This window comes from Tasmannia lanceolata, unplaced genomic scaffold, assembly GCF_043159265.1.
Source record: "Tasmannia lanceolata isolate RefF3 unplaced genomic scaffold, GAP_Taslan_0.1 ptg000020l, whole genome shotgun sequence".
Taxonomy (NCBI): domain Eukaryota; kingdom Viridiplantae; phylum Streptophyta; class Magnoliopsida; order Canellales; family Winteraceae; genus Tasmannia; species Tasmannia lanceolata.
This window is the reverse complement of record NW_027518697.1, coordinates 11,531,117-11,557,781: the sequence shown is the minus strand read 5'-3', so window position 1 is coordinate 11,557,781 and position 26,665 is coordinate 11,531,117. Positions and strand designations below refer to the sequence as shown.

The 26,665-nt window shown below is 39.0% G+C and overlaps 2 protein-coding genes and 1 non-coding gene across 7 annotated transcripts in view; all 3 read left to right on the top strand.

Annotated features, from left to right (window-relative positions):
- Positions 1 to 2,065: 2,065 nt before the first annotated feature.
- LOC143853753 (uncharacterized) lies at positions 2,066 to 3,193 on the top strand. Its single transcript, XM_077363490.1, has one exon. It carries the CDS (start codon positions 2,066 to 2,068, stop codon positions 3,191 to 3,193), a length of 1,128 nt encoding a protein of 375 aa, XP_077219605.1.
- An 8,349-nt stretch (positions 3,194 to 11,542) lies between these two features.
- LOC143854328 (symplekin) overlaps positions 11,543 to 26,665 on the top strand; it is a 77,185-nt gene continuing 62,062 nt past the window's right edge. For 4 of the 5 annotated variants that reach the window (XM_077364212.1, XM_077364211.1, XM_077364214.1 and 1 more), the window contains exons 1-4: positions 11,543 to 11,962; positions 17,871 to 18,030; positions 25,196 to 25,288; positions 26,423 to 26,579. In XM_077364212.1, the coding sequence (XP_077220327.1) occupies positions 11,760 to 11,962; positions 17,871 to 18,030; positions 25,196 to 25,288; positions 26,423 to 26,579 (613 nt within the window). In that variant the 5' untranslated portion in view covers positions 11,543 to 11,759. The remainder of the gene's footprint in view (positions 11,963 to 17,870; positions 18,031 to 25,195; positions 25,289 to 26,422; positions 26,580 to 26,665) is intronic. The other variant, XM_077364213.1, reaches the window with a different exon arrangement.
- LOC143855363 (U6 spliceosomal RNA) lies at positions 22,330 to 22,433 on the top strand. The gene has a single exon (XR_013237855.1). It is a non-coding gene; the product is annotated as a U6 spliceosomal RNA (small nuclear RNA).

Genomic DNA, 26,665 nt, shown 5'->3' with positions numbered 1-26,665 from the left:
TTTTGTACATCGGCTCAATCCAAGTTGGATCTAGGACCGCTCCATCGGATTTTGTGGCTACATCAGGGTCACAATCCAAAATATTTTCAGACCTTAGGATAGGATCCAATGTGCACGGTCAGAACCTTATGTTGTGCCCAACATTCGGTTCTTTTGGATCCATCGGATCCTTCCATTTACAGCCCTATGACCCTATCAATGATGGGCTCATGAACGGACGGGTCAAATAACACACCGATGTGCATGCTTGTGAACTGGATTGTTGTGCTTAATATATAGCAGCCATATGCCCCACTTTCTCTCATGAGAGAACAACTACCTCATATGAATTATATGAAAAAGACAAAATCTTCTGAAGTGTGCCTGTGTGGCTGTTCTCCCATGCAAAAGTCAGCCGCGAAATGCCCTAGCAAATCCCTGAGAACTGATATTTACATAATGAAACTCCATTCTAACTATGTAATGCTGCTATAGTTCCCATAGAGCTATCAACTGCCAATCTAAAATGTGTTTAAAAGAGTGATGAGTGCCACTATCAAAGCAACAGAGTACAGATATCATTTGTTTTTATATAAAACTTTAATAACTTGGGAGAGACAAACAAGCCCTTATCCATTAACTGATAAGCATGCACAAAAATGTCCCCCCATCCAAAAACCAACAGACAACTCATGCAAAAATGTCAGAACAAAGCTTAAGAAAGAACTATATACAATCCTTTTGATTTCATGGCTTTGGGCACAAAATCCACACCGAAACATCCAACACAAGAAAACAACATAAGATTCCTCAAAACCAATTTTCCAACCAACACACATACATCTCTAACTAACACATTACCAGTACTCTACCTGTTATGAAGTGGATTTGGTCCTGATGGAACCACTCTCTTGTCATACACTGTTGCATTAATACAAGAATGTGAACAAGAACAACAAAATGATGATGTTGATGATGATGAAGAAGAAGAAGAAGAAGAAGAAGAAGGCTGGTGGAAACCTTCGATTTCTCGAGCAATGGTTTTGGACCCAAAAAGGCCAAGAACCAACAGAATTGTAGCAACAATAAGTCTACTCATCTTCGCCTTTCTCTGTAGTAGTAGTAGTGATGAAATCATCAGAGCATATCTTTCTATCACTTCAAATCGATCATGAAGAGATGATGAATGATTTTAAATAACTTACTGAGAACAACAGTGGAATTCTGAGGCTTCTGTGAGAGGAGAGAGTAAATGGAGGAGCAAAAGGGAGACTGACATCTCTGCCTGCTTTCATCACTGAACTTTCAACATCAAAATTGAGCTTAAATGGAGAAGTAAATAGGCTTTCATGGTCATTAATAAAAAAGGTATCCAAGAGCTTTAATTTGGGTATCAGATGGCAGAAGAGAAGAGCATTGCTACTATACCCCAAAAAGATGGAAAAAGGATCTTGCACAGCTGCATAAGACAAATGATAAACATTGGGCAGTGACAAATTCACCCCCTTCTCGGATGAATTCACCCTGTATTTTCCAAAATGGACTGTACAGCCTACACCATAGGCCGATCCAAACCGTCTATTTGATGGGCCACAATGTAAATAGGTCGTGCCCCAAAAATCATTTCCATAGGATGATCCCAACCGTCCGATCTATAGAGAAACTCCATAATCAAACCTCTATAGAATCACCCCGCATAAATCAACCAATAAGGGCTCCCTTCATTCTATCATTCCTCCACTACTATATAAATGGTTAGGATCATCAACAAGAAAAGTTTTTATGGGCATGCCCTTTCAACGCTGGGATTAGCAAATAAAGGGTCTGGATCATTTGAAAAAGTGGGCCCCACATTTTATGGACTCTTCCTTGAAGAATAGGTCCGGAAGTGATATATTCTCCCCTTTTTTTACCTACAACAGCCTCATTTAATGTATTTATGATCACTCTTTTACACTACAGGGGCTGTCCCAAGTAAAAAAGGGCCTAAATCTATCATTTCAAAACTCGATTCATTAGGGTTCCTTCATTCGAGTGACTTATTTCAAAACTCAATTCAGCCTCTGCAACTCAATCCCCTTTCCAAATGTATCATCTTTCTCACAGCCGTTTCCTCTTAAGAAATACCCAGAGAACCCTCTTCTCTTTTGGTATTTCTCTTCCATTTTCTACCACTGTGATAACTAAAAGTCCAACTCCCCAAAACACTTTCATAATCGATTACCTCATAAACTCATGTGGGTTTTCAAGGGACGAAGCAATCGATACCTCCATAGGCTTCACGCACATAAACTCCCCAGAAAAACCAGACTCTGTTCTGAAATTCCTCAAACAGAGTGGTTTTGACAATACCCACATCAAAAATCTCATTTCCCGTCGACCCAGATTTCTCTCATCCAACATCGACGAAACCCTAAAACCCAAATTCGAGTTTCTTCAAAACCTAGGCCTCTCTGGTCCTTCTCTGGCAGACCTTATTATCAAGAACAATAAAATCCTCCTCAAAGATATTGACACCCATCTCAAACCCTCTATAGATTACCTTCAAACATTCCTCCAAACCAATGAGAACATAATCAGTGCTCTCAAGAAGAACAGCTCAATCCTCTCTTTAGATCTTCAAAAAATCATAATCCCCAATGTCGAATTCTTACGACAATGTGGGGTTTCTGATCGTCAAATATCAGATCTTTTACTAAAAGAGCCTAGATTTTTCGCCCAAAAACTTGATTGGCTTGAAAAGCTTATTTCTCGTGTTGAGACTCTTGGAGTTCAGTCTGGCTCAGGGATGTTTGTCGATGCCCTAATTGTGATCAGTACAATGAGTAAAACTACGTTGGAATCGAAATTCGAATTGTTCAAGAGATTTGGGTGGTCAGAAAAAGATATCAGTTCTGCTTTTAGAAAGTCACCTGATTTTTTGATCTTTTCGGAACGTAAGATTGGGGCTATGATGGATTTCTTATTGAATAAGCTTAGCTACAAGCCTTCGGAGATCGCTTTTAGGCCTAAACTGTTTACATACAGTTTGGAGAAGAGGTTGATTCCGCGGAATGAGGTTTTGAAGATACTAAAGTCGAAAGGGTTGCTTGAAAGGAATCATGATTTGTTGTCAGTCGCAAATTTGTCCGAAAAGACGTTCAGAAAGGATTATGTGCTTCGTTATATAGATAGAGCTCCTGATCTTCAGCAAGCGTATATGGATTGTATGTGAGGAAAGAACGAGCGAAAATACAGACTAGTTATGTTTCTCTTCTGTGAGTTTTGGTTACTGATGTGTGGATTACGAGCTTTGTCAATTTTCTATTATCAGATTAGGACTAAATTGTATTGAAAATGCTTGGAGACTAACATTTCACTGCGATCAAGAGAGAATTTGAAGTTAAATTTTAGTTCCTGATTGGTTCTAGTATTTGTAAAACAATAGCATGCAACAATGAGATGCTAAAACTATATAAGAAAAGAATCAATGAGTTGCTTATGAAGTCCTTTTTTTAGCTTTTAATTCACTGTAATTTCACTTGTTTCTGAGGATTTTCTGTATGTTGCCTTGGTATTTTTCTACGGCAAGAGATTCATGTCAATCTGGTAATTCTGTAATTTGTATGTTTTTGTTAGCATGGTCCTCACTTAGAGGAATTTGGGTGTCTGACAAACCTACCCATGTTTTTATTTTACTGATGAAACTGTGAGGGTCGTGATTGGCAAACGCAACAAACATCCAACTGTAGAATTGAATTGTGTTCTGTCTTATATTGGGCAAAATTTATTTTTTTTTGAAAATTTTGAAAGATGACCTTCGAAAATGGAAGTTGAAAGGGGACCTCCAACTCATCGTTCTCCCAAATAGCCTCTTCCTATTCAAATTCAACGGTCTAGATGGGCATGGTATTGAGACATATATGCTTTCATGGTGACTGAAGTTCTTCAAGTTCCTTTGTGAAAACGGAAGAGTTCCATATTGAGTGCATATGGTTCTCCTTTCCATGTTGAGTTCATATGCTTCTCCTTTCTTTTTCTATGTAAGAACTTTTTGCACTCAGTTATTGAAAACTTACGAGATTACATTTCATCTGCGAGTTTGTGGATTCCATGACCAGTGTTTGAACTTTGAACTGAACACCTATATATAGATTCTTAGAACTTGTCTACTTGTCTTGTGGAATGATCTAAGAACAGCTTGGTTATCTTCCATGCAGGCCAACTCGTGTGAAATTTATAGTCATGCTTAGAACATGCCCACCACCCCACCCCCACCCCACCCCACCCCCACCCACACGCATTTGTTCATATTTTTGTTTATCTTTTTTTCCGGAACACATTCCTAAGAATTCTATTTATTTAACATATGTTGTTTGGGTTGTTTTTGTCGAATTTGTTCTTCCCCGTCACAATCTTTTAGAGGTGCAAAAATGGTCTGCACATTGTAACTTGAAGGTTTGTAGGGGGAGGGGGAAAAAAGCTGAAAGACTTGTTCAAGACGCACTGGGAAAGATATGGCTTTGGGTTCTATTGCATGGGCAATCTGCTTAAAACATTGATCTCGAGCCACAATACATGGACGGTGAGGATTGAATCATCTTATCTACTTGCCCATTAAATTTTTCGGTAGGTTTTGATATAGGATGGAAATGGAAAGACACTTGGTATTGTGGCTCTGATGCCAATTGATGTAGGACCTATGGAGGAAGAACTACTACTTCGCTCTATACCAAATGACGCAGGATAGAAGATGATCTATAAAGACTAAGGCGGGTTTGTTGACAGATATAGGTCTTTCCTTCTCTTCGGTTAGTCAGGATATCATTCCTTCTAGTCAGTTATTCTTTCGTTCTTTACTCAACACTTTAGGCCTGTTCACAAACAATTAAGACCTAACATGAAAAAATACAGAAATAAAATGGCTAACGGACCTGAGTGGGAGCTCACTTTGAATTCTCAAGGTTTATCAAAGATTCAGGAACATCACCAAAGATAGAAAACCCACATTTTTTGTCTGATGGATCATTCTAGATCCCATGGTTTTTCAGGGATTTACATGCATAATTCAGCTGTCCCCTAGACATACCCTTTCATGTAGTCGTTGTTTAGTCCATGCCTCCATGTTCATTGAATAGTCGGTGCAAGGCCAGCAATTGGAACATATTGATCCCATGGTTTCCCTGATAGAGGTGGGAATATAGTTGAGAATGAATTCGAACGAGTGTGTAATATGTGGGAATTTACCAAACATTTCATGCCAAATCCTGATGAAAGCTCCCCATCTTAGTTGATGCATTTACACACTAATGCTTGTTAAATTCTGAAAGAATTAAAAAACAAAATAAATGCATACCTGAACTCAAAATGTCGAAAGCCGGGTTTTTTAGTCACTTCGATCAGTATTTAAAGTGTTGGCTAGCATGAGGGGATATTTATAATGTTCATGTAATGTTTCGGTTGACATGACCGAAAAAATACCGGCATGGGACCGAAATGGGCAAAATTTCCACCGAAATTTTTAACTACGTTACTTCCTATGGAACTCTTTGTGCAAATGCATCAAACTTTAGCCCAAGTCAGCTTTTATCTACAATCGTTGCAGCCTCTTCAAATACTGAATTCCTGATTTTTCTGTATTTTTTTTTATGGGTAAGCTGGGGTTTTGGTGGGGCGGGGGGGGGGAAGGGGGTGTTTATTTGATAGAGAGAAAAAGATGATACAATAAAAGGCACACAACCATCCTTAACTCGGAACCCGCGAGAGGGAGAACCAAGGCTCGGCACATATGAGCAACAAACAATAAGCCTAATTTGGTAGGGATATGTTGGGCTCTTTGTGAGCTAATTTGGTAGGGATATGTTGGGCTCTTTGTGAGAGTCTTGTACTGTTTTTCTTGTGAACTTCCTGCCATGATTCATTGGATTCCTTAAATTCTGGATTTTCTTCTTCACAGCTATCCTCTTGCTCGACTCCTCACTCATTATTTCTTCTTCTTCGGATATAGCATAGCCATCCTCTATAGTTGGTGGCTTGTCATCTGTGTTTTCTGTGATATCAGAGTCAAGATTGCTCAATATGCTGAAGTTTTTTTCAAAGAGGATGGTGTTATTTTTTGCAGGTTCCATTTCTTTGGCCAGTTTTCGGTATCCTCATTTTTCTCTACAGGTTGGTTCACTTCCGGGCATTTTTGCTTTTTTTGGACCCATTCCTATCTGGTTTCCTTTTATAGGTGGGGATTGAGAATTGTGGAATGAGGACATTTCTAGGGGAGTGGCTGAAATCATTGCAGAGGGTGCAAGCCTGTGTCATATTCAACCGTTTAGATATGAAGCCCTGATGGAGTATGGATTCGGATGATGTCCGGGAGAGCATCTCCAGCCTTGACCTCAACGCAAACACATGTGTAACTGAGTCTAGTTGCCTCAGCTGTTGGAGAATCCATGTATGGAGGGTGTCCAATGGCGCTGGCCAACTTCCCTAGGCCTTTAGTTGTCCAAACTTTTTGGTGAAGAGCTGGAAATTTGATCCAGATAGGAATGGAGGTTAGCTTTTTCCGTTCAAGCAAGTTGGTGCCCATTTATGAAGGATGAGAGCTCTCCCTCCAGAGGTTGTAGTTGGGGATTCTAGAATTCTGATGTAGTCTTCCTCGTTGTTGAATTTGAATAGGAAGAAGCTATTTGGGAGAACAATGAGTTGGAGGTCTGCTTTCAACTTCCATTTTCGAAGAAGGTCATCTTACAAGGCTCTATTCACTTGCGTTCCCTGGAAAGCAAATCCCTGGAAAACAGCCTCTTTTTTCCTTGACAAGACAGAATTCTGGTGTTCACTTGCTTTCCAGTGAAAATAGAATTACACATGTGGAATTTCTGCAATAAGTTAAAAAATGACATGGAAAAGCCCACTTCCCCCCCCCCCCCCCCCTTTAAGAATTTCATTTCCGACAAAAAACACACGGATTTCGTTTCCCTGGGAAACTAGTGCAAAAAGAAAGGCAAGCAGTTTCCCTGGAAACCTTTTCTTGCGCAAGTGAACAGTCTAGGAAAATCCTTTCCTGCACAGATTCCCTGGATTTCTTTTCCTTAATGCCACGTCAGATTCCCGGGAAACATTTTCTCTTCCTTTCCCAGGAAAACAAGTGAACATAGCCTAAGCAACGATGATTTTCCTATATTAGACCGTTATCTTCTTGCTTTTCATGTGTGACCAGTAGAGGGGGTTTTGTTATGCTAAAATGTCCCTAAGAATTAGGTATTATTCAAACAGTCCTGCTCTTAGAAGATCCCGTAAAACAAACTGGTGTCAATGCGTTAAAATTCATAAAATGACAATACTACCCTCACTTCTCAACTTTTTATTGACTTTCTCCCGATATGTTCTTTAAAACTCTTCCAAATGTTTTACCTTCTCCATTATGATAAAAATATAATTTCATTTTTTACCAAAGATATAAGATCCTACTCAGAGATGAGAAATTATACGGTGGAAGTCCAAAAATACAATGGGGCCCACATTGGTTGGGTGATCTAAACCATTCATTTGTTGGGCTCCAATAAAGATAAGGTGTGCCCGTAAAATCTTCTCCATAGGATGATCCTAACCCACTGATCCTTGGAGGTTTCTCTATAGGGCCGTCCATTTTATACCTCTACAAATTGGAGGGTTAGGATCATCCTAGTGGAAAGAATATACGGGCTCGCCCTATATATCGTTGGGGCCCAACAAATGACTGATCGAGATCACCATTCTCCATAAGATGATCCTAACCCACTGATTCATGGAGTTATGCCATCCATTTTATACCTCCACTAATTGGAGGGCTAGGATAATCATATGGAGAGTATTTTATGGGCACGCCCTAGGGGTGAACATGGTTCGGTTCTGGGGATACCCCAGAACCGAACCATATATAATCGGTCCCCTGAAATTGGAATCAGAACCGAACCATATAAGTTTGGAACCGAACCAAACCAGAACCATATATAATCGGTTCGGTTCTGAGTTTACCCAACCTTCACAAAATGTAGATATTTTGCCTAATCGTATTTATAATCGGTTCGGTCATGTTTATATATGAACTACAAAGACTAGCATGCACGAATTTGGAATAAACAGGCACAAATTTGCACAAATTTGGACAATGCAAAAATTATATATGACTTACAAACATGCACAAATTTGGAATAATCAAGCACAAATTTGGGGGGTGAATTAAAATTTTAAAGGCAAAGCAACACGTTAAAGAGGGGTGAATTAAAAAGGGGTGGGGTGATTTTATCAAGCGATGAGGCATTGGGTTTTAAGGTGAGGGTCGGTTCTCGGTTCGGTTTTCGGTTCCGGGATCCCAAACCCAGAACCGAACCGACTTTCCATCGGTTCCAGGATATCAGAACCGGAACCGAACCATATAAATATGGAACCGAACCGAACCATATGTGCCGGTTCAGTTCGGTTCCTCAGTTCGAACCGGAACCATGTCCACCCTAGCACGCCCTATCTATCGGTGGGGCCTAACAAATGAATGGTTTAGATCACCCAAACAATGTGGGACCCCAATGAGGACCAAAGAAGATTTTACGGGCACGCCCTTATTAAAACAACACGGATTTTGTTCCTTTGGTTTTGGAGCCCATTGCAAATGATGCCGCACACACTTATTCTAATAATGGCACCTCCGACACTATTAAATTGCAGATAAATTATACGGTGGACGTCCGTGCAGGCACATGCAGCCCCAACAAACAATAGGGCCCCATTTTTAGGTGATCCAAGCCATTCATTTGTTGGGCCATGATGTAGATAGGGTGTGCCCAAAAAATCTTCTCCACAGTCTTCTCAACAGGATGTTGCTATTATCCAACCGGGGGCACATATAATCTGTGAACGTCTAAAACAACTCAATAAAATCTTTAAAAAAAAAGATATTCGGGGCACACTCTATCTACATCATGGTCCAATAAATGAACGGTTTTAGATCACCCAAATAAGTGTGCCCCACTATTTTTTTGCCTAGCACGTGCATGCGCTGCCATACACAGTATATATTCTCTAAACTGTATTACTATTACAAATGACTACAAGTCTACAACTAATTAGAAAAGTGTGCGAGGAAGGTATGTTCATGGGTAATTTTGTCATTTTGAAAAAGTTAAGGTAAAAAACTAGCAAACGTCTCTCTTTAGGCACTTATTGGTAGGGCTGCACATGGTTCGGTCCAGTTCGGTTTAAGGGGATTTCTTGAACCGAACTGATGCCATCGGTTTGGAAAATTTCCAAACCGTAACCGAACCGTCTAGGGGTCAAACCGAACCGAACCAAACCGGTCTTGACCGGATCGGTTCGGTTCGGTTCACGGTTTATCTGATTTCCTTGAGTTGGATTGCTGCTACTTTTATGCCCTGTTTGGATTACAAGAAAAAGCATTTTGGACTAAATTTTACTTCAGTTTACACGATTTAGGGGGTAATGATATATTCAAGCATATCGAATGCAGAAAAAGGGATGCATATTCAAGCATACCTCAAAGAGTAGAGATTTGAGAGAAAAATCCGAATCAAATGCTAGGGTTTTGCCGTTTCGTAGATCGAATGTGCAGCTACCGAATCAAATGCACAAAATCCTTCTTTCGCGAATCAAAAGCACAAAATCCTTCTTAGGCTAGGGTTTTGCCGTTTTGGTCGAGATAGTGGAGAAAGAGTAGAGATTTGAGAGAAAAAACCGTCAGCTAGGGTTATGAAGTTATCCCTTTTCAGTTTTCAGCGTGTAATAAGTTATTCTTTTAGTCTTTGGTGTTATATTTCCGCCCATTTATTTACTCGGAACCACCCATTTTGGTCGGTCTCTTCTCTTTCCAGTTAAATACATTAGATTTGGGTGTGCCAAGTAAAGAAAATTGATATATATATATATATATATATATATATATATATATATATATATATAACAAAAAATAAATAAAGGGCAAAAATACCATCGGTTCGGTTTTTCCGGTTGAAAATTTTCCTAAACCATGACCAAACCGATCCAAACGGTTTATGAAAAACCGAAACCGTGACCGAACCAATGCCACTAAAAACTGAACTGAACCAAACCGAAAGGCCCAGTTCGGTTCGGTTTATCGGTTTAGGCGGTTAAATGTGCAGCCCTACTTTTTGGTAGAGGTGCAGCTCGGGGAGGGCTAGGGGTGTTAATTATTCGGTTATAACCGAATATCCGAATTGAACCGAATTGGTTGGTTAGTTCGGTTTTGGTTTTTTTTTTTTGGAAATTCGGTTATTCGGGTTCGGTTATCTCAAAAAATAATCGGTTAACCGAATAACCAAAATTATGGGTAAGAACCATTATTTTTCCAAAATAAGTGATATATGGTCACTCCGCAGAATGATCAAAACCGTCAATTGATTTATCACAACTTAATTAGGTTGTGCTCAAAAAATATTTCGATAGGATGATCCTAGCCCTCCGATCCAAATCAAGATTTTGCTTTTTTCCTCTTTTTCTCCCACTATTCGGTTATTCGGTCCTAAATTTTAATCGGTTCTGTTTCGATTATCAAAATTTGATAACCGAAATTATTCTGGTTATCAAATATCGGTCTATTCGGTTATAACCGAATGAACACCCCTAGGAGGGTGGGTTGGGTTTTTCAAAACATATCTTTCCCAAAAATTATCTTGGGTCCGGTCGGGCTATTTTTTAACGGAAGAACCCGAGATTTATAAACCCAACCCTACCTAAGATAGTTTCTTAGGTTGGGTTGGGTCGAGTCGGGTTTTCATTTTTTAGCGGAAGATAGTGACTAATTTTAAATATTGTAGAAAAAAATCTTCAAACCAAAAATCTCTAAATTTATGTCATTAAGTTTATAAATTTAACGATGAGACTATATTTTCACATGACAGACATGATCACCTCAATGAAAACAACTGTATAAATATATTGAAATGCTATGTTATTCAAGAGATATTTAAGAAAGTTGCAGTACACCACCCATATGGGCTGGGTTGGGTTTCAAGTTTTTTCTCTTTAAACCCGGCTCCACGAAAGATTGAGTATGGTTTTTCAATTTAAAACCTGACCTTACGCAAGACCCATGATTTCTAAACCCGACCCATGTTATTTTCGGGTCGGGTCGGGTCAGGTCGATGTGGGAAAATAAAAAACTTATCGCGTTTATTTACTGCTAGGATGGGGTGCCATGAGATTTTATACTATGTAAGCCCTTGTAGTCCCTTATTTTTCAAAAAATTACAGTACGGACCGCACTACAGGATGATCCAAACCGTCCATATGACGAGCTATAGCGTAAATATGTTGCGCCCAAAAAATCATATCGATAGGATGATCCTAGCCCTCCGATCTATAGAGATTTCCATAATATGCAGTTCATCTATAAATAGGAGGGTTGGGATCATCCTATGGAAATAATTTTTTGGGCACAACCTATTTACTTTATGGCCCATCATATGGACGGTTTGGATGATCCTATAGTGCAATCCGTACAGTACATTTAAAAAAAACAAGGGACTGTAAGGGCTTACAGTATAAAATCTCTGGGTGCCATTATCAATTCCGCCAACCCTTTTCCAGTTTTCTAAGGTAGGGAATTGCGATCCGAAACAGATTTAGGAAAAAAAAACCCCCCTAAAAAAACCCTTTCGTCGCCGATCTATGCTCTTTACAAAATCCGTGCTGCACAGAAGAACAAGAGGGGGAACGAACCGTTTCAAAACCCTAAATAAAGTTTCGTCCATGATTAATTCCTTCTGAGAGAAACAAAGATTCCTTCTCAAGATTCAGACATGGCCGGAGCTTCTCGAGAGCAAGCTATTCTGCTTCTGACCGCTGCAAAAAACCATGGCGATTTGGCCGTTAAAATCTCTTCTCTCAAACAGGCCAAAGAGATTCTCCTTTCTTTCGATTCTTCTCTCGCATCGGAGTTTTTCCCCTACCTCGTCGAGCTTCAGTCCTCACCTGAAAGCCTCGTGAGAAAATACCTCGTCGAGTAAGTTAGATTCCTTTTTTCTCCTTGGAATTTCGTTTATTTCTCTCTTTTTTTTATTCGTAGTAGAGTTCTCAACTCTTTCACCAAAAAAAATGAAGAAAAAACGAATGAGAAGAACGCTTTGGTGATTTTGTGGAGTTTATTTGAGATTTTAGCATGATTAGGTCACATGAAAAAGATTCTATTCTCATGTTCTGTATCATTTTTTTAAAAATTTTGATTAATTGATTTATTTCAAAGGATAATGCCTTCTCTCTCTCTCTCTCTCTCATCTTAATTGTCACGATTCAGAAACTGAGGTTGCTCTGGTTTCGAGTTAGGGTTAGGGTGCTACGGTCTGAGCTAATTGGCTATGGATATGATTTTTCTTTATTTTTTCTTCTCTTCGCAAGAGATACATGAAAATGATTATGTTCTTATTCAATGTATTTTATATTTTGATTACTTAATTTATTTTAAAGGATATTGGATTTTTTCTCTGTCATCTCATTGTCTTGATTCAGAAACTGAGGTTGCTCTGGTTTCGAGTTAGGGTTAGGGTGCTACGGTCTGAGCTAAGTTGCTATGTGTTAAAGAATAAAAGATAAATAACGCCTTTCTCCAACAGCTTAAGCTATTGGAGAAGTTGGTAAGTTAACATGGTATCAAAGCCAAAGGTCTCGAGTTCAAACCTCCCAGATAGCAAAAATCCACATGCGATGGTCGGCCCAAAGTGGGACCACATGTGCCACGTGTTTGCCAAGTGGGCCGCACGTGCGGGGGAGTGTTAAAGAATAAAAGATAAATAACGCCTTTCTCCAACAGCTTAAGCTATTGGAGAAGTTGGTAAGTTAACACTATGTATATGATTTTTCTTTGGCTTTTTATTCCTTTCGCAAGATATATTGGCAACATGTGTTTCTTGAATGGCATACGTTGGTAAGAACATGATTTCAGTTAGTTTTATTCCTCATCGTGTCACTCATTTGAATGAAAAAGAGTTGATCTTGAGAAATTTAATTATGAATGTGTAACTAAGAATTTTAGCATTTTTTTGGTAAGAAGAAGATCTGAACTTTAGATTTGGAAGAAATGATTTCAGTAACTCTTGACGTAAACCATAATGTTCGTGGCTATCAAATTATGTAAACACAGGCTCTAGTACTGGAAACGATCAGTATTCTTGTTTGCAAGCCTACACGAATTGTACGAGCAAGAGTTTATATTGTTACATGATTATGTGTAATTGTAATTGGCGTAATCTAATTGTCTGTGTGGATTCTTTACTTCGCTGATATCATTAGAGTAATGTTATCGAGCATCAAAAGCAATTCGATGTTTTCATTATATCGGAATTGTGCACTACTTGTCAGTTCGTGTGAGAATTTTAGTAAGTCACTGTGGATTATAATTTGTGGAATTTATTGTTTTGTTGCAATGAGCTGCAATCACTGCAATCATGTTAAGTTTAGCATTTGACTCTTTAGTGTAGGAATTAAGTTGATATCATACCAATATGGGGAGAGTCCAATTTATCATCCGATTCATAGCCGACCACTTGTGAGCCCATCTATAAGTTAATGAAGACATGGCAAACCTTGTGATGGAATGACCGGTGTCAGGAGCACAACAAAACATATAACCTTCATAGTTTTCAAATGTTATAATTCATCAAATCTCCCCAGAATGAGTATTTTACATGGTATGAATGGACAATTTTCACCTCCAAAACAATTCTTCATCGACACAAACACTGGACCTTTCCCATTGAATTTCTAACACACTTCTGATAGTCACATCTATTCCTAAAATGACAACTTCTTAAAACCCAACAAAAGATATTTTCAAAATTGAAATAAAGATAAATAGAATCCATTAATTTTTTATTTTTTATCAAAGGTCATCCTTCTCCAATTTTGGGTTTGAAGGGCCTACAGATTTTGCTACATCACTCGTTGCTGGAAATGTTTAAGTAGTAGGAGTCTTAGACTTACACTCAAACATTGGTGTTTGGGGCACATCACTCACAGGATACTCAATTACATCCACCATCTCATTGCATTTTTCTATGATTTGTGGACACAATCACAAGTGGTATATCTTGTGAAACAGACATGGAGTGTTGGGCACGGTAACCCTCCAAAATCTAAAAACGGGGACACGACTATATTCGAACAAGGTGGGTCCTACTGTATTTTTTCGGTAAAATACAGGCACCTATGTGTGGGCGCCATATAAAATTATTGGTTTTTTGCCAATAAGAAGTATTTTCTAATTGTTCGTTGAAAATCAACAAATTTCTAGAAAGTTTATGTTTCAATTATATTTTGCAAAATATTCTCTAAAGCCAAACATTCGTTGATTGCTACTTCCAATTATATCAAAATTTACTAATTTACTCTCACCTCTTTCATTAAGTCCCCTGAAACTACTTGATAAGAACAGAGCTATTGTCTTCTTCCTCCAACTCGAAACCGCCAAACAGTCAAAGCTGGCCTTCGGTCTTGCCGCTTCTCCTGACAGCATTTTATTCCATTGGAAATCCTCCTTTTTCTCTGACCTTTTCTACCGACAAAGAGTTAGACGACTGGGATATTGATCATATCTTCTTCAATGACAACTGATTCTGTTTTGGGATACCGGAAAACCTCATTAACTCGTTGGTCTCTTGTCGTCTCCGTGAGCAATGATCTTGGGGATTATACCCATGCAACATCGCTGTTTTGTGTGTAGCTGACATTGATATTTTAGTGCCGGATTTCCATTCCTCTTAAAAAAATTCAGAGAAACTGCTCTGATTTTGTGGACGTTTCTAAACTCGTGTTGACACGTGTTCCCAGCCTTGTCCATTTTGACCTGTGCCGCCATGGGCCTATGCACATTAATTCACAATCTAGTTAATTATAGAATGAGAATCTTGGTTTTGTTAGAGATGTGTCCTGCATCTTCGTGCGCATTTGTTTGGATGCAGAGTATATTTGATTTATTTTCTACAGAATTCCACCATTAGGTTTCTGTCTTCTCGTAGTTTCTCCTTTTAATTCCTATAAAGAAAGAAGCACCTATCCATCTTAAAGTGTAGGGCCAGTAATTCTCGTAGCATAATTGTTTGGGTTGTGCCGTAGTTTGACCCTAGAATTTGAATTTTTTGAACAGTTGCTATTTACACTGAGGGTTTAAGAGGCAAACCCTATAAGCCTACTCATCTTTTTTGACAGATTTTAGTAATAACGATAGGTAAAAATTATAAAACCTTAAAGCTTATACCAAATTTAAAATTGTGAATCCTAAAAGTGAGGGGCATATGACCTGTGACAAGACATGTTTACCAAGCTAGATTGAAGTGAAAGTTATGTCATTGGACAACAAAGAAAGGGAATCAAATGAGATTAATCGCTGCGTCTCTCATGTCTCATATGGCAATTTGATATCTATGTTAATATGATAATGTGACTACTTTTCAAAAAAGAAAAAAATGATAAAGTAATTGATTAGTGGGATCCCTAAACCCTAAAGTCTTAGTATGCAAGTAGAGAAGGAACATATATGCTTTCGATAAATGCATGTAAGGATCCTTTAAACGTAGGTTGTGGGGATAAATGTCCTCTACTAAATCTGCATTTTTCAAGTTTTTCTTTTATTATAGTTTCCCAGTTTTAACTTCAATTCACAAACAATAATAGAAAAAATTGAAACACAGAGGCCCTTTGCTCTTCCTTTCCTGATATTTCGTTTTCCCACATTCAATGAAAGTAACTCCAACGCTTAGAAGCAGGAACCTTCCTCATGGGTGTCGCTCCCATGCCAGAACCGTGATTCGGCGCTCCTTAGGACGGGAACCGCTCCCATGGCGCTCCCAAAGAGATGCAACCGCTCCCATGACACTCCCAACCTGCTCCTATTACACCATCAATCCCACTATCACCAACTTCCTCGTATCGAACTCCTCCAACTCTCCAAAGTACTTCATTAGAGCAAGCACAAAGGCATCTTCAGAAGGCACGAGGAAAGAGGGCACATAAATGAAGATGGTTAGAAATTACGACTTTTCTATGTACTTAAAGATAAGGTGAAGATGGTTAGAAATTACTATTTTTAGATGTACTTGAATTTTGAAAAACATATAAAGAAAACGAGGAATGGTAGATGCAAGGGCCGGAGAGGGGCCCTTGAATAGATCCACGTCATATTTAAAATCGGTTGAGAAACTGAATTCCGTTGCACTTAATGACGTGGATCTATTCAAGGGCCCTTCTTTAGCCCTTGCGTAAAGAGGGCCCTTGAATCTATCATTCCTCAAAGAAAATATTACATGAACGCTCCCATGACGCTCCAAGCCTTAGACTCTTCTTGAGCCCATGCTTCCCCACCCCGCTCCCGCATCCACACCGGCTTTATGATTCTAAGCTCCAAAGCCAGCCAGACCAGAGTTGCCGTTACTCAAGCTGTTGAAGTTCAGCTTCTACCTCCCAGGAGCAGGTTGGTTCCATCTAGGGCGAGGTCCCTCTACACAGACACTGCTCAGCCTAATCAACTCCCAAGAATGTGAAAGAGGTCACCGAAATCCCTATGAACATAGAAAAGTTTGATGCCCTTGAACCACCACATAAGATTTGTCTGTGAACACTGCGCATACATTTTGATGCACCATTAACAACTATGATGTTTCTTTCCTTCCCTACGTGCCATAGAGTGGTAGCAGAGAATAAGTTCCATAGAATCCTACCATGGGGAGAATCTCCTCGAGTCTAAAGGATCAGCAATATGACCAAGGAGAACCCATGGCGATTTGCCAATTACTTCAATAAAAAGGAGCATTGATTGCATGATGCTCTTGGTGCTAGATTACTTGGGGACGGTGGCGTTAATCGCAACACTGTTCTTTCCTCTCCATTGATCAGTATGTGTAGCCTCATCATCTTCATCTATTGTATACAATGCTCTTGACCATCTTGGTATATATGCTGCTGTTTTCTTTTTGCTTCTTACATAAAATGTTCTTTACCATTTAAAAAGAAATAAAAGTAAAACACTTTAACTCAAGTGGAGTTCATAGCCCAGTTGATAATGACTTAGTTATCCAATGGATCATTTAGAAAATAAATTGTTTAGATAGGATCATGCTTAAAACCATTTCAGTGCTTAATATAAAGACTCTGAAACAACCAATTACTCCAAAAGCTTAAGCTGTTGGAGTTGGTGTTATTTAATCATTTCTACTTCAACACTCCCCCTCACGTGCGGCCCCTCTTTTTTTTTTAGGTTGGCCTTACACGTGGACTTTTAATATCAAGGGGTTGTGAATTTTGAACTCAGAATCTGTTGCTCTGATACCATGTGAAACAACCAATTACTCCAAATGCTTAGGCTGTTGGAGTTGGTGCTATTTAATCATTTATACTTCAAAAAGGACAATTACTCATGGTTTTAGGAATTAAAAGAAGGCAAAAGGATTCAATACACTACATTCTATGCAATAAAACATGATATGGAATTTGTACTGTGAACCATTTCTTATTTGTCATTAGAAAGAAAAAAATTAGTATAGGAAATGCTCATGAGTATCGGAGGGATATCCCTTATGCTTATCCTTATTACGTTATCTTAGACTGCTACACTCCTATTTTTTTAAAGGATTCAAATATCTTAAGTTTGCCATGCAAGTCCAAAAATTGAACAAACTCCCATAAGTCGATTTATTGATTAATCTTATGATTTAGTCTTGAAAACCTTAAGCTTATCATTGTTTTATTCATTTACGTATTGCTTAGTTGTGCTAATTTGGACAGTCAAATGTTGTCTCGATTTCTATCAAGATCTAAGATAAATCAATTTGTCTCATGCGAATATTCTAACACATTATTGATGCAGCTAATGGCAACACATTTTCTTCTTTACTTAGTTCTTATACAATTTTTAATGCTGGCAGGTTGATGGAAGAACTTGGTTTGAAAGTGATGGATCAGTCATCTATATTGATGCCAGTTTTGTTGGCACTTTTAAAAGACGATGATCCTATTGTTGTTAGACAATCTATTGTTTGCGGCACAAATTTCTTTTGCAATATTTTGGAAGAAATGGCAGTACAGGTCCTTCTCGTAGAGCAATCATTGCAGCAATTGATATAATATCTTATTATTTTTTTCATCGTAGATTTTCATATTTTAGATTGGTGTCATAGGAAAACTATTTTTCCCATCGTAATGGTGCTTTATGATTTTCTTGTGTTTGCTAAAATTTATGATATACTGCGATTATTACTAGAGGCTAGACAACATTATGATGAGAATATTTAGCAATTTTCCGGCCATCTTGCATATGTTGTTTGATTTGTGCTCTTTTGCATTGCGCTCTCTCTCTCTCTCCATATGTACACCTACTAAATCACATGGGTTTCCTTTCGCAATGTCAATTATAGGATGAGTGTTTTGGTCATTTTATCAACCATTTCCTTTCCCCTTCATCCGATGTTCTCTTCTCTCTATAAATGATTCCTCCGTTCTCGTGGTTAATCCATCACTCTACTGTTCTTACAATCCCACAATCCCACAATTGTTGATGAGACTCATGGATGTCACCGCTCTCATTGGTGACGGCCAAAAGGGTGATGGGAACTAGTTTTGCTTGGACCATGTTTCATAATATCTCATATTGGGCCCAAGGGTGAAGATTCTTTAGCCCCATTTTAATAAAATATTAAATATCCATGTTGCTTAAAAAATTTCCTTACGACTAAAGGTAAAAATTTCTTTTCTCCTATATCAGGCAAATTTATTTCTTTAGGGTTGGGTTTCTCTATTGAGCCGCCTACTCTAATTCTATTCATTTGAGATCTTACCTTGTAATGCGAGTGGATGAATGATCCTAATTTAAGAATATCAATTGGGGACTTCCTTAGATTTGTCAAACTCGAGGTTTTTTTGCTCTGACCTCTGAGATACAAAAGTCGAATTAGATTCATGTGGATCCAAACTATATGGAATAGCATGGAAACTGTTACTCTCATGCACATGGGAGCAGTGGGAGAGACAAAGATCATGTGAGGTACGCCTATCATATGCTACATTCAAATCTTTATAAGTAACATTTTTTCTATCGTTACCAAATCTGCAATTTCACCTGTTTGATATCAGCCTATTCTCCTTCTAATGAGACAAGGAGTGGGTTATTTATTCTCCTTGTAATGAGACAAGGAGTGGGTCCCTGTTAGAGGAATTATAACAAGGCTAAGAGGTTTTTTGACTTTTTCAATGGCTTGTGGTGTGTGGCCGGGGACTATATTGCTGTGCGCTTGCTAGAATTGAAGAATGATGCAGCGATTATTTCTCCCAATATGAGTTGTTTTTTGGAGCTTATCTTTGAAATTGAGTTTGTGGAATTTCTGTTATATCGGGCGTGGGGACAAATTTCCCTAGTTTGGTGGTCAAGATTCTATAATACATTTCTACGAGGTTGGATAGATTCCGTCTGGTGACAATGTGGGAAGAAAAAATTCTTAATATCCAATTTGCCTAGATACAGTGTCAGGCTTGAGGACAAGGTTTTTAATTTCAGTTTCAGAATGCATGCCCTTGCCACAAAATTGGAAATGTGTCGATTTCGGCTGGAAATTTAGTTGGAAATCCTATAAAATCATGGGAACTTATGGAAATATATGCAAATGATGAAAGTTTGAGATGAAACATTATAAAGTGCTAGAATAAGTACAAATACACACTTATAGGCCATCACATAAGGCAACCATCCATAATGGTTTAACAACTGGCAACACATTTCAATGGTTTAACAACATCGAACACCTTGTGAAATGCAGAACACATTTCTAGAACAATAAGCTTTCTTCTAAACCCAAAATCTATACAATCACATAAATGTAGGAAACCACTAAACAACATTGAACACCTTGTGACATGCGGCAACACATGTCTAGAACAGTAAGGTTCATTCTAAACCCAAAATTTATACAATCACGTAAATGTAGAAAACCACTCTATTCATCAATTATATAAAGAAAGGACAATATAATGATGGAGTACAACATAAAGAAACATAATGACCACCCAACCCAATGTCAATAACATAAAAGACTGTTAATCAACGGACCAAGCAAGAATAACTAACATGTAAAAAAATAGAACCTGCCTGATCATACTCAAAAAAAAAAAAAAAAAAAAAAAAAAATTAGAACCTAACTTGCATATTGATAAGTTTTTTTCCTATAATATAATTTTCTCTTTTTTAAATAATTTTTAATAAATAAATAAAATAAATACTTTCTGAAATGAAAAAACCCAACTCCCTCTATCCATAGATCGTGTAAGAGTATCTAACATATAAAGAATTAGAACCAGACTTGCAATTTTGTCACTTTTTTTGATTGGTTGCATATTTGGTCACTGTTTTTAATACTTATATTTTTCTCTATTTAAAAAAGGACATTTCATGGATTAATCTGTGTGCTCATTTTTTGCTCTTCCTTTGGTTTGGCTCCGCGAACGCGCCACCTAGGAGCCCAACTCATTCAAAGGACGTTACTTCAATTCAAATGCAAACTGTTTGACATGCTCCATGAAAATCAGAAGAATTGAATCTTCCTGAAAAGGCATACAATTGGCTGCCATTGGGTATACAATATACTATAAAGCAGTGTTTCAAAACGCTGATGCGGGTCAAAATGCAGTCAAAGCAAACCCTAGTCGACTTGGCATGACACGGTCGAGTACTCGTTGGATGCTGCTGAATACTTAGTTGATGCTGTCCTAACACAGAAGAGTTAAGGGAGTTTTGATTGACGTTGTAGGGAAAAACACGGACACACAAGAACACGGTCAAGGTGAAAGAGAGTCGGCTCGGGGGAGGTCTTTCTTTCTCTTCGGTCAGTAAGTGATATCATTCCTTCAGCCAGTCATTCTTTCCTTAGTTCTTGACTCAACACTTTAGAACTGTCCGCACACAATTAAGACATGTCAATAGAAAAATACTGAAATAAACTGGCTAACAGACTTGAGTGGGAGGTGGTGCAAGTGTGGGAACCAGGGTGCAGGTGTGGGAAACTCCGGCTCACGAATTCTTGAAATTTAATTTTGATGGGTCTAGCTTGGGGAATCTAGGCCCCTCGTGAGTGAGGGGGATTTTAAGAAATGATTTGGAGAAAGTGATTTGGGCGAGGGAGGCTCCAAAAAAAAAGCCCGGCTCTCTCCCTCCCTCCCTTGGTCGATGGAATCCCTAGGGAGGGAGTTGACTTCATCTCTCTTTCTCTCTCTCTCTCTCTCTCATCTCTCCCTCTCTTTCTTTGGTCTCTCTTTCTCTCTAATCTTTCTCTCTCACTCTCTGATCTCTCTCTCTCTCTTGATGGGCAAGGGAGAAGATGGTGGTTGGATGTTGCCCGGAGATGGGTCGACCTTGCAGGAATTGCAGAAACGGTGGCTAGAGGGTTGGAATGGCCGGATCTGGGCTCGGGAAGGCCGGATTTAATGGTGAAAGGGTTGGATCTGGTTAGGGTTGATGGAGAAAGTGGGTGGAGGAGTTGTCGGAGGCTGTGGAAGGGGCTGAAGTAAGGAAAATGGTGTCCGGATTCAGGGGAAAAGGAAGAGGTTGGATGTGGAGGTGAGGGAGGTTGTGGACGGCGGCAATTAGACGCATTAATAGCCATGTTGGGTTAGGGTTTGAAGGAGGAGGGGAGTATTAGGGTTGTTAGGGTTAGGGTTGAAGGGGGAAGGAGGAGGGGAGTGTTATAGTCTTTAGGGTTATGGTTTAGGATTAGGGCTTGGAGTATACTTTCGGATGTGATCTGAATGATTTGATTCTAGTGGGGAGGAGGATTCTGATTTTTGGGTTAGTGGAAGTAGGTTTTGGAGATGATGGTGGAAGGATTTAAATATTTTAATGGGGAGCTGCCGGTATTTGGTGGTGGTTCGAGGTGGAGGCCGCCGGAGATCGGATGATGATGTTGGGTGGTTGGCTATCGTGCACGGTCAGGGGCGCACAATAGCTCTGGGCCTTTGAGCCGGATTTTTGAAAATCGAATTTGACACTTGGATTGTGGTGGAGAAATCGGTGTGACGTGGCATGTCATGATCTTGACTTGGCGGGCTCCACAAATATGGCACTTTTTGCTGGATTCGATTCAATTGACGCTATTGGGTAATGTGAGGGGTAATGGGTTTTTCTTTTGGGCCAAGTAGAATGCTCATGGGCAATTGTAAATCTGTTGGGACTACTGGTCCCCATTGTAATTTTGCTGGTATGAATATATTTGTCAATTTTCAAGAAAAAAAAAAGTGATTTGGTCCTTTGCAAGCCCCATTGGTGTGGCGATTTCAAATGAAGCGGAGGTTAGGGCGGTGCATCAAGTATTCAAGTTGCTAGATAAAAATATCCTTGATAAAGTCTCTTAGGAGACATTCGATAAAATTGGAACGATACAGAGAAGATCAGCCTGACCCCATGCGCAAAGATAACACGCACAAATCGAGAAAAATATCCTTGATAATGTGATAGTGGAAGGGGATTCCCTAACTATGATTCGTTGGCTAAAGGGCCTCCCCCTCATCCTTGGATTTTTGCTGGCTTCTTTAATGAGATTCAAGACAGGGCGGGATCATCTATTGTTTTCCGGCATGTGCGTCGTTCCGCTAATGAGGCAGTCAACATGCTTGCTAGATAAGGGGGTTGAGAAGGAAGCTTTGGAGCTTTTTGATTTTTTGCCTCCTTGAGGCTCTCTTTTTTGATTTCTGCATTCTTGTTTTCTTTTCCTGTATTTGACCGTCTCGGTCTCTTTTATAATTCAGCCTGCTGCCATTAAAAAAAAGGGACTTGACTTGGAGCTCACTTTGAATTCTTGAGGTTTCCAAAGAATTCACGAACATCACCGAAGAGAGAGAACCCACATATTTTTTCTGGTAGGTCATTTTAGATTCTTAGATCCCATGGTTTTTCTGGGATTTACATGCATAATGCGGCTGTCCCCTAGACGTAGTCCTTTTAGGTAGTGGTTGTTTTGTCCATGGTCCATTGGATAGTCGGTGCAAGTCCAGAAATTGGAACACATTGATTCTGCCCATTCTCATCCTTTGTTATCTCAAGGGAGTCATCTTCCTGATCAGGGAAAGTTGCTCAGATGAGCAGAAGATGTCTTTCAGATCAAGCTGCAAAAATTGTGATTGAGGGCAAGGTTCTAACACCCCTTCCTATTGGCCCTATTAGTAAATTAGGCTTGCAGGTTTTCTTCGCCTGAAGAAGTGGTCGGCTGAGTGGATAGAACCGGTCAGTGAATGTTCGTAGTGATTGCCCTGGATAGAGGTGGGAATAGAACAAATTCGAACGGGTGCGTAATGCGTGGGAATCTGCCGAACAGTCCATGCCAAATCCTGAAGAAACCTATGCATCTCAGTCGATGCATTTGAGCACTAATGCATGCTAATTACAGAAAGAATTAAAAAACAAAATAAATGCATATCTGAACTCAAAATGTCGAAAGCCAGGTTTTTGATTCACGTCGGTGGATAGTTAAAGTATTGACCGACCTAAGGGGTTATTTATAATGCTAATATAACGTTTCAGTTGACATGACCGAAAAGATAACCGACATGGGACTGAAGCGGATGAAATTGCCACCAAAATTTTTAACTGCGCCACTTCCTATGATACTCCGTCTTCAAATGGCATCAAATTCTAGCTCAATCCATCCATATTAGGCACTCTCGAAGTTAGCCCTTGTCTACGATTTGGTTCCTTGTAGCCGCTTCAAATTCTGAATTCCTGATTTTCCTATATCGTGCCATTGATATGTTCTTGCTTTTCATGTGTGACCAGTAGAAGGTTTTTTGTTTTACAGGGTGAGTAGGACTAAAACAGAGTATACGGAGTGCAACTTTAGTAATGTAAGGAGGCGGAGCGAGGATGTAGTAAATATGACTGGACAGGAGGTACCTAAGAGGGATATCTTTCGCTATCTTGGTTCAATCCTACATATAGAAGGAGAGATTGAAGAGGATGTTAACCACAAAATAAGAGCAGGTTAGTTGAAGTGGAAGCATGTTTTGAGGAGTTCTGTGTGACCGTAAAATACCTACCAAGTTGAAGGGTAAGTTTTATAAGACAACTGTGAGGCCAACCATACTATACGACTCATAATGTTAGGCCACCAAGAAGTAGCATGTGCATAAGATGAGTATAGCGGAGATGCAAATGCTTAGATGGATGTGCGGACATACAAGGTTAGATTGAATTAAAAATGAAGACATCCGTAAAAAGGTGGGGTGGCACCAATTGAGGAGAAGATGAGAGAGCACCGCTTAAGATGGTTTCGGCATATCTAACGTAGGCCTTTGAATGTTCCAGTGAGAAGAAGTGACTCGTGCCAAGTTGATGGGGTAAAAAGAGGTAGGGGCAGACCGAAAACTACTTGGGTAGAAATAATGAGGAAAGACTTGATGGCCAGGAAGGAACAGTAACAGAGAACGTGACCTTGGATAGGAGAAAATGGAAGAAAATGATCAATGTAGACGAACCCAACTACTGTCAGGATTAGACGTAGTCAATTTGAGCCGGGTTGATTCTTTCACCCTCTTCATGAAAATTTTCTAAAGGATTCATTAGCCGACCCCAACTAGTTTGGGACAAAGGCTTAGTTGAGTTGAGGGTGACCTCAATGATTTTCTCCAATTGACTGATTTGACTGTTATTTGATTTGTTAAGCCCAGGAGCTAGATGATTTGAATTCCATCCCTTCCTATAGGCTCTAAGAGCACCTCCCCACCCAAGCAATTGCAGCAGAACCACTATACGTTTTTAGATTCCTCATCTCTACATTTTGTAGAACATTTTGAAACTTTTTACTACCTCTAGTAAGGTTCACCATTGCATTTCACTATGTTCGTCTTGCTTGCACTCCGAGTTATAAAAATTTGAACTGCTATAGTCATGCTGCTTCAGATTTCTCATTCGCACTTCATAGTATGATATATGGTCTTTCTGCTGGTATATCTTTTAGTCTTCTTGGTCTTTTCAATTCGCTGTTGGCGATTTCACATCTTTCCAATCTGACCATCTTACTACAATGTTATCAATTTTCAATTTTGGAAGGTATCTAGTTTATTATTATCCTTTAAATTTGCTTTTTCTTGGCTCTTATCATTAAATATGCTAATGCCTTTTGTTTTTGTTAATGGTAACTTTCTGAGTTTTTTTCTTATAAAATCTGAGCCATTCCATGAATACATGAATTGATATGTTGTCTTCTAAAAATCTTAGTTCCGCCAGTCTGGTAAAGTCGACAGATGGCTTGAAGAGCTGTGGCCATGGATGGTTAAGTTCAAGGATGCTGTTTATAGCATTGTTCTGGAGGTATGCTTAATTTGAAGAATTACCTAGATGCATGAAAATTTTTCAAGGTTAATGGAAGGTCATTTATTTCAACCTTTTGGTGCACCTCCACAAAAAGCCCATTTTCTAGCCATCCATTCTAAACCTCCACAAATCATAACCCTAACCATAACTTATAATCCTAACCATAACCATAACCCTAATCATAACCTATAAAATGAATGGGAGTGGTGGTTTCTAAGCTCTAGCTCAGAAACCTTTTCCTAATATATATATATATATATATATATATATATATATATGAGGAAAGTGTTGGTGAGCTTAAGCTCACCAAACTTATGGTGAGCTTAAGCGCCCAATCACATTGGGGCCTACTTTGTTAGGATGATCCAAAGCATTCATTTGAAAGGCCCTTACATAGATGGGGTGTGTACCAAAAATCAGCTCCATAGGATCATCCTAACCCATCCATTTGTGGAGGTCAAAATGGACAGACATTATTTGTCCACAAATCTGCCCATTTTTGTCCTCCACAAATGGAGGGGTTAGGATGATCCTATGGAGCTGATTTTTGGTACACACCCTATCTATGATAGGGCCTTGCAAATGAATGGTTTGGATCACCACAGAAAATGTGGGACCCATGTGATTGGGGCGCTTAAGCTCACCATAAGTTTGGTGAGCTTAAGCTCACCAACACTTTCCTCTCTCTCTCTCTCTCTCTATATATATATATATATATATATATATATATATATATATATAGGGAAAAGTGAGTATGAGTGGCCCCTCATATAAGCTTATATGAGGTGACGCCTAGAAACACGGTGGGCCCACATTTTCGGGGTGATCCAAACCATTCATTTGATAGGCCCTGACATAGATAGGGTGTGCCCAAAAACTCAGCTCCATAGGATCATCCCAACCCTTTGAATTGTGGAGGTGAAAAATGGGCAAATTTGGGCAAATTCGAGCATGGAGTTACACATGAAAACTCTGAACTTTTATAGTATTGGATGCATAAGAGCTAATGGTTTTGGTTGCTTAAGTTCTTTTCTATTTGTGGCAATTCTTTGAAGTTAAATGGGCATTGTGGTTACATATTTAAAATTCGAGCTCTTGGCTCACTAACTCTTGATGGCATTTATGCTGTAGCCTGGTTCTATTGGAAAAAAGTTGGTTGCTATGAAATTTTTGGAAATTTGTGTTCTCCTTTTCACATCTGAAGGCACTGATTCTGAAGCAACTTTCAAAGAAGGTATCATGCTCCAAACATCCGGATTCAAAAAAAAAAGAAGTTTAAGCATTGGCAGTAATGTTCTATGTTATTCTCACTCTATTAGTCTCGTGTCAATAATTTTTTTTATTCTTTTGCTGGTTTGATCGTTGATATGTCAG

Excerpts from the sequence above, each read along its gene's own strand:
- LOC143853753 (XM_077363490.1), top strand. The coding sequence starts at position 2,066 with ATGTATCATCTTTCTCACAGCCGTTTCCTCTTAAGAAATACCCAGAGA.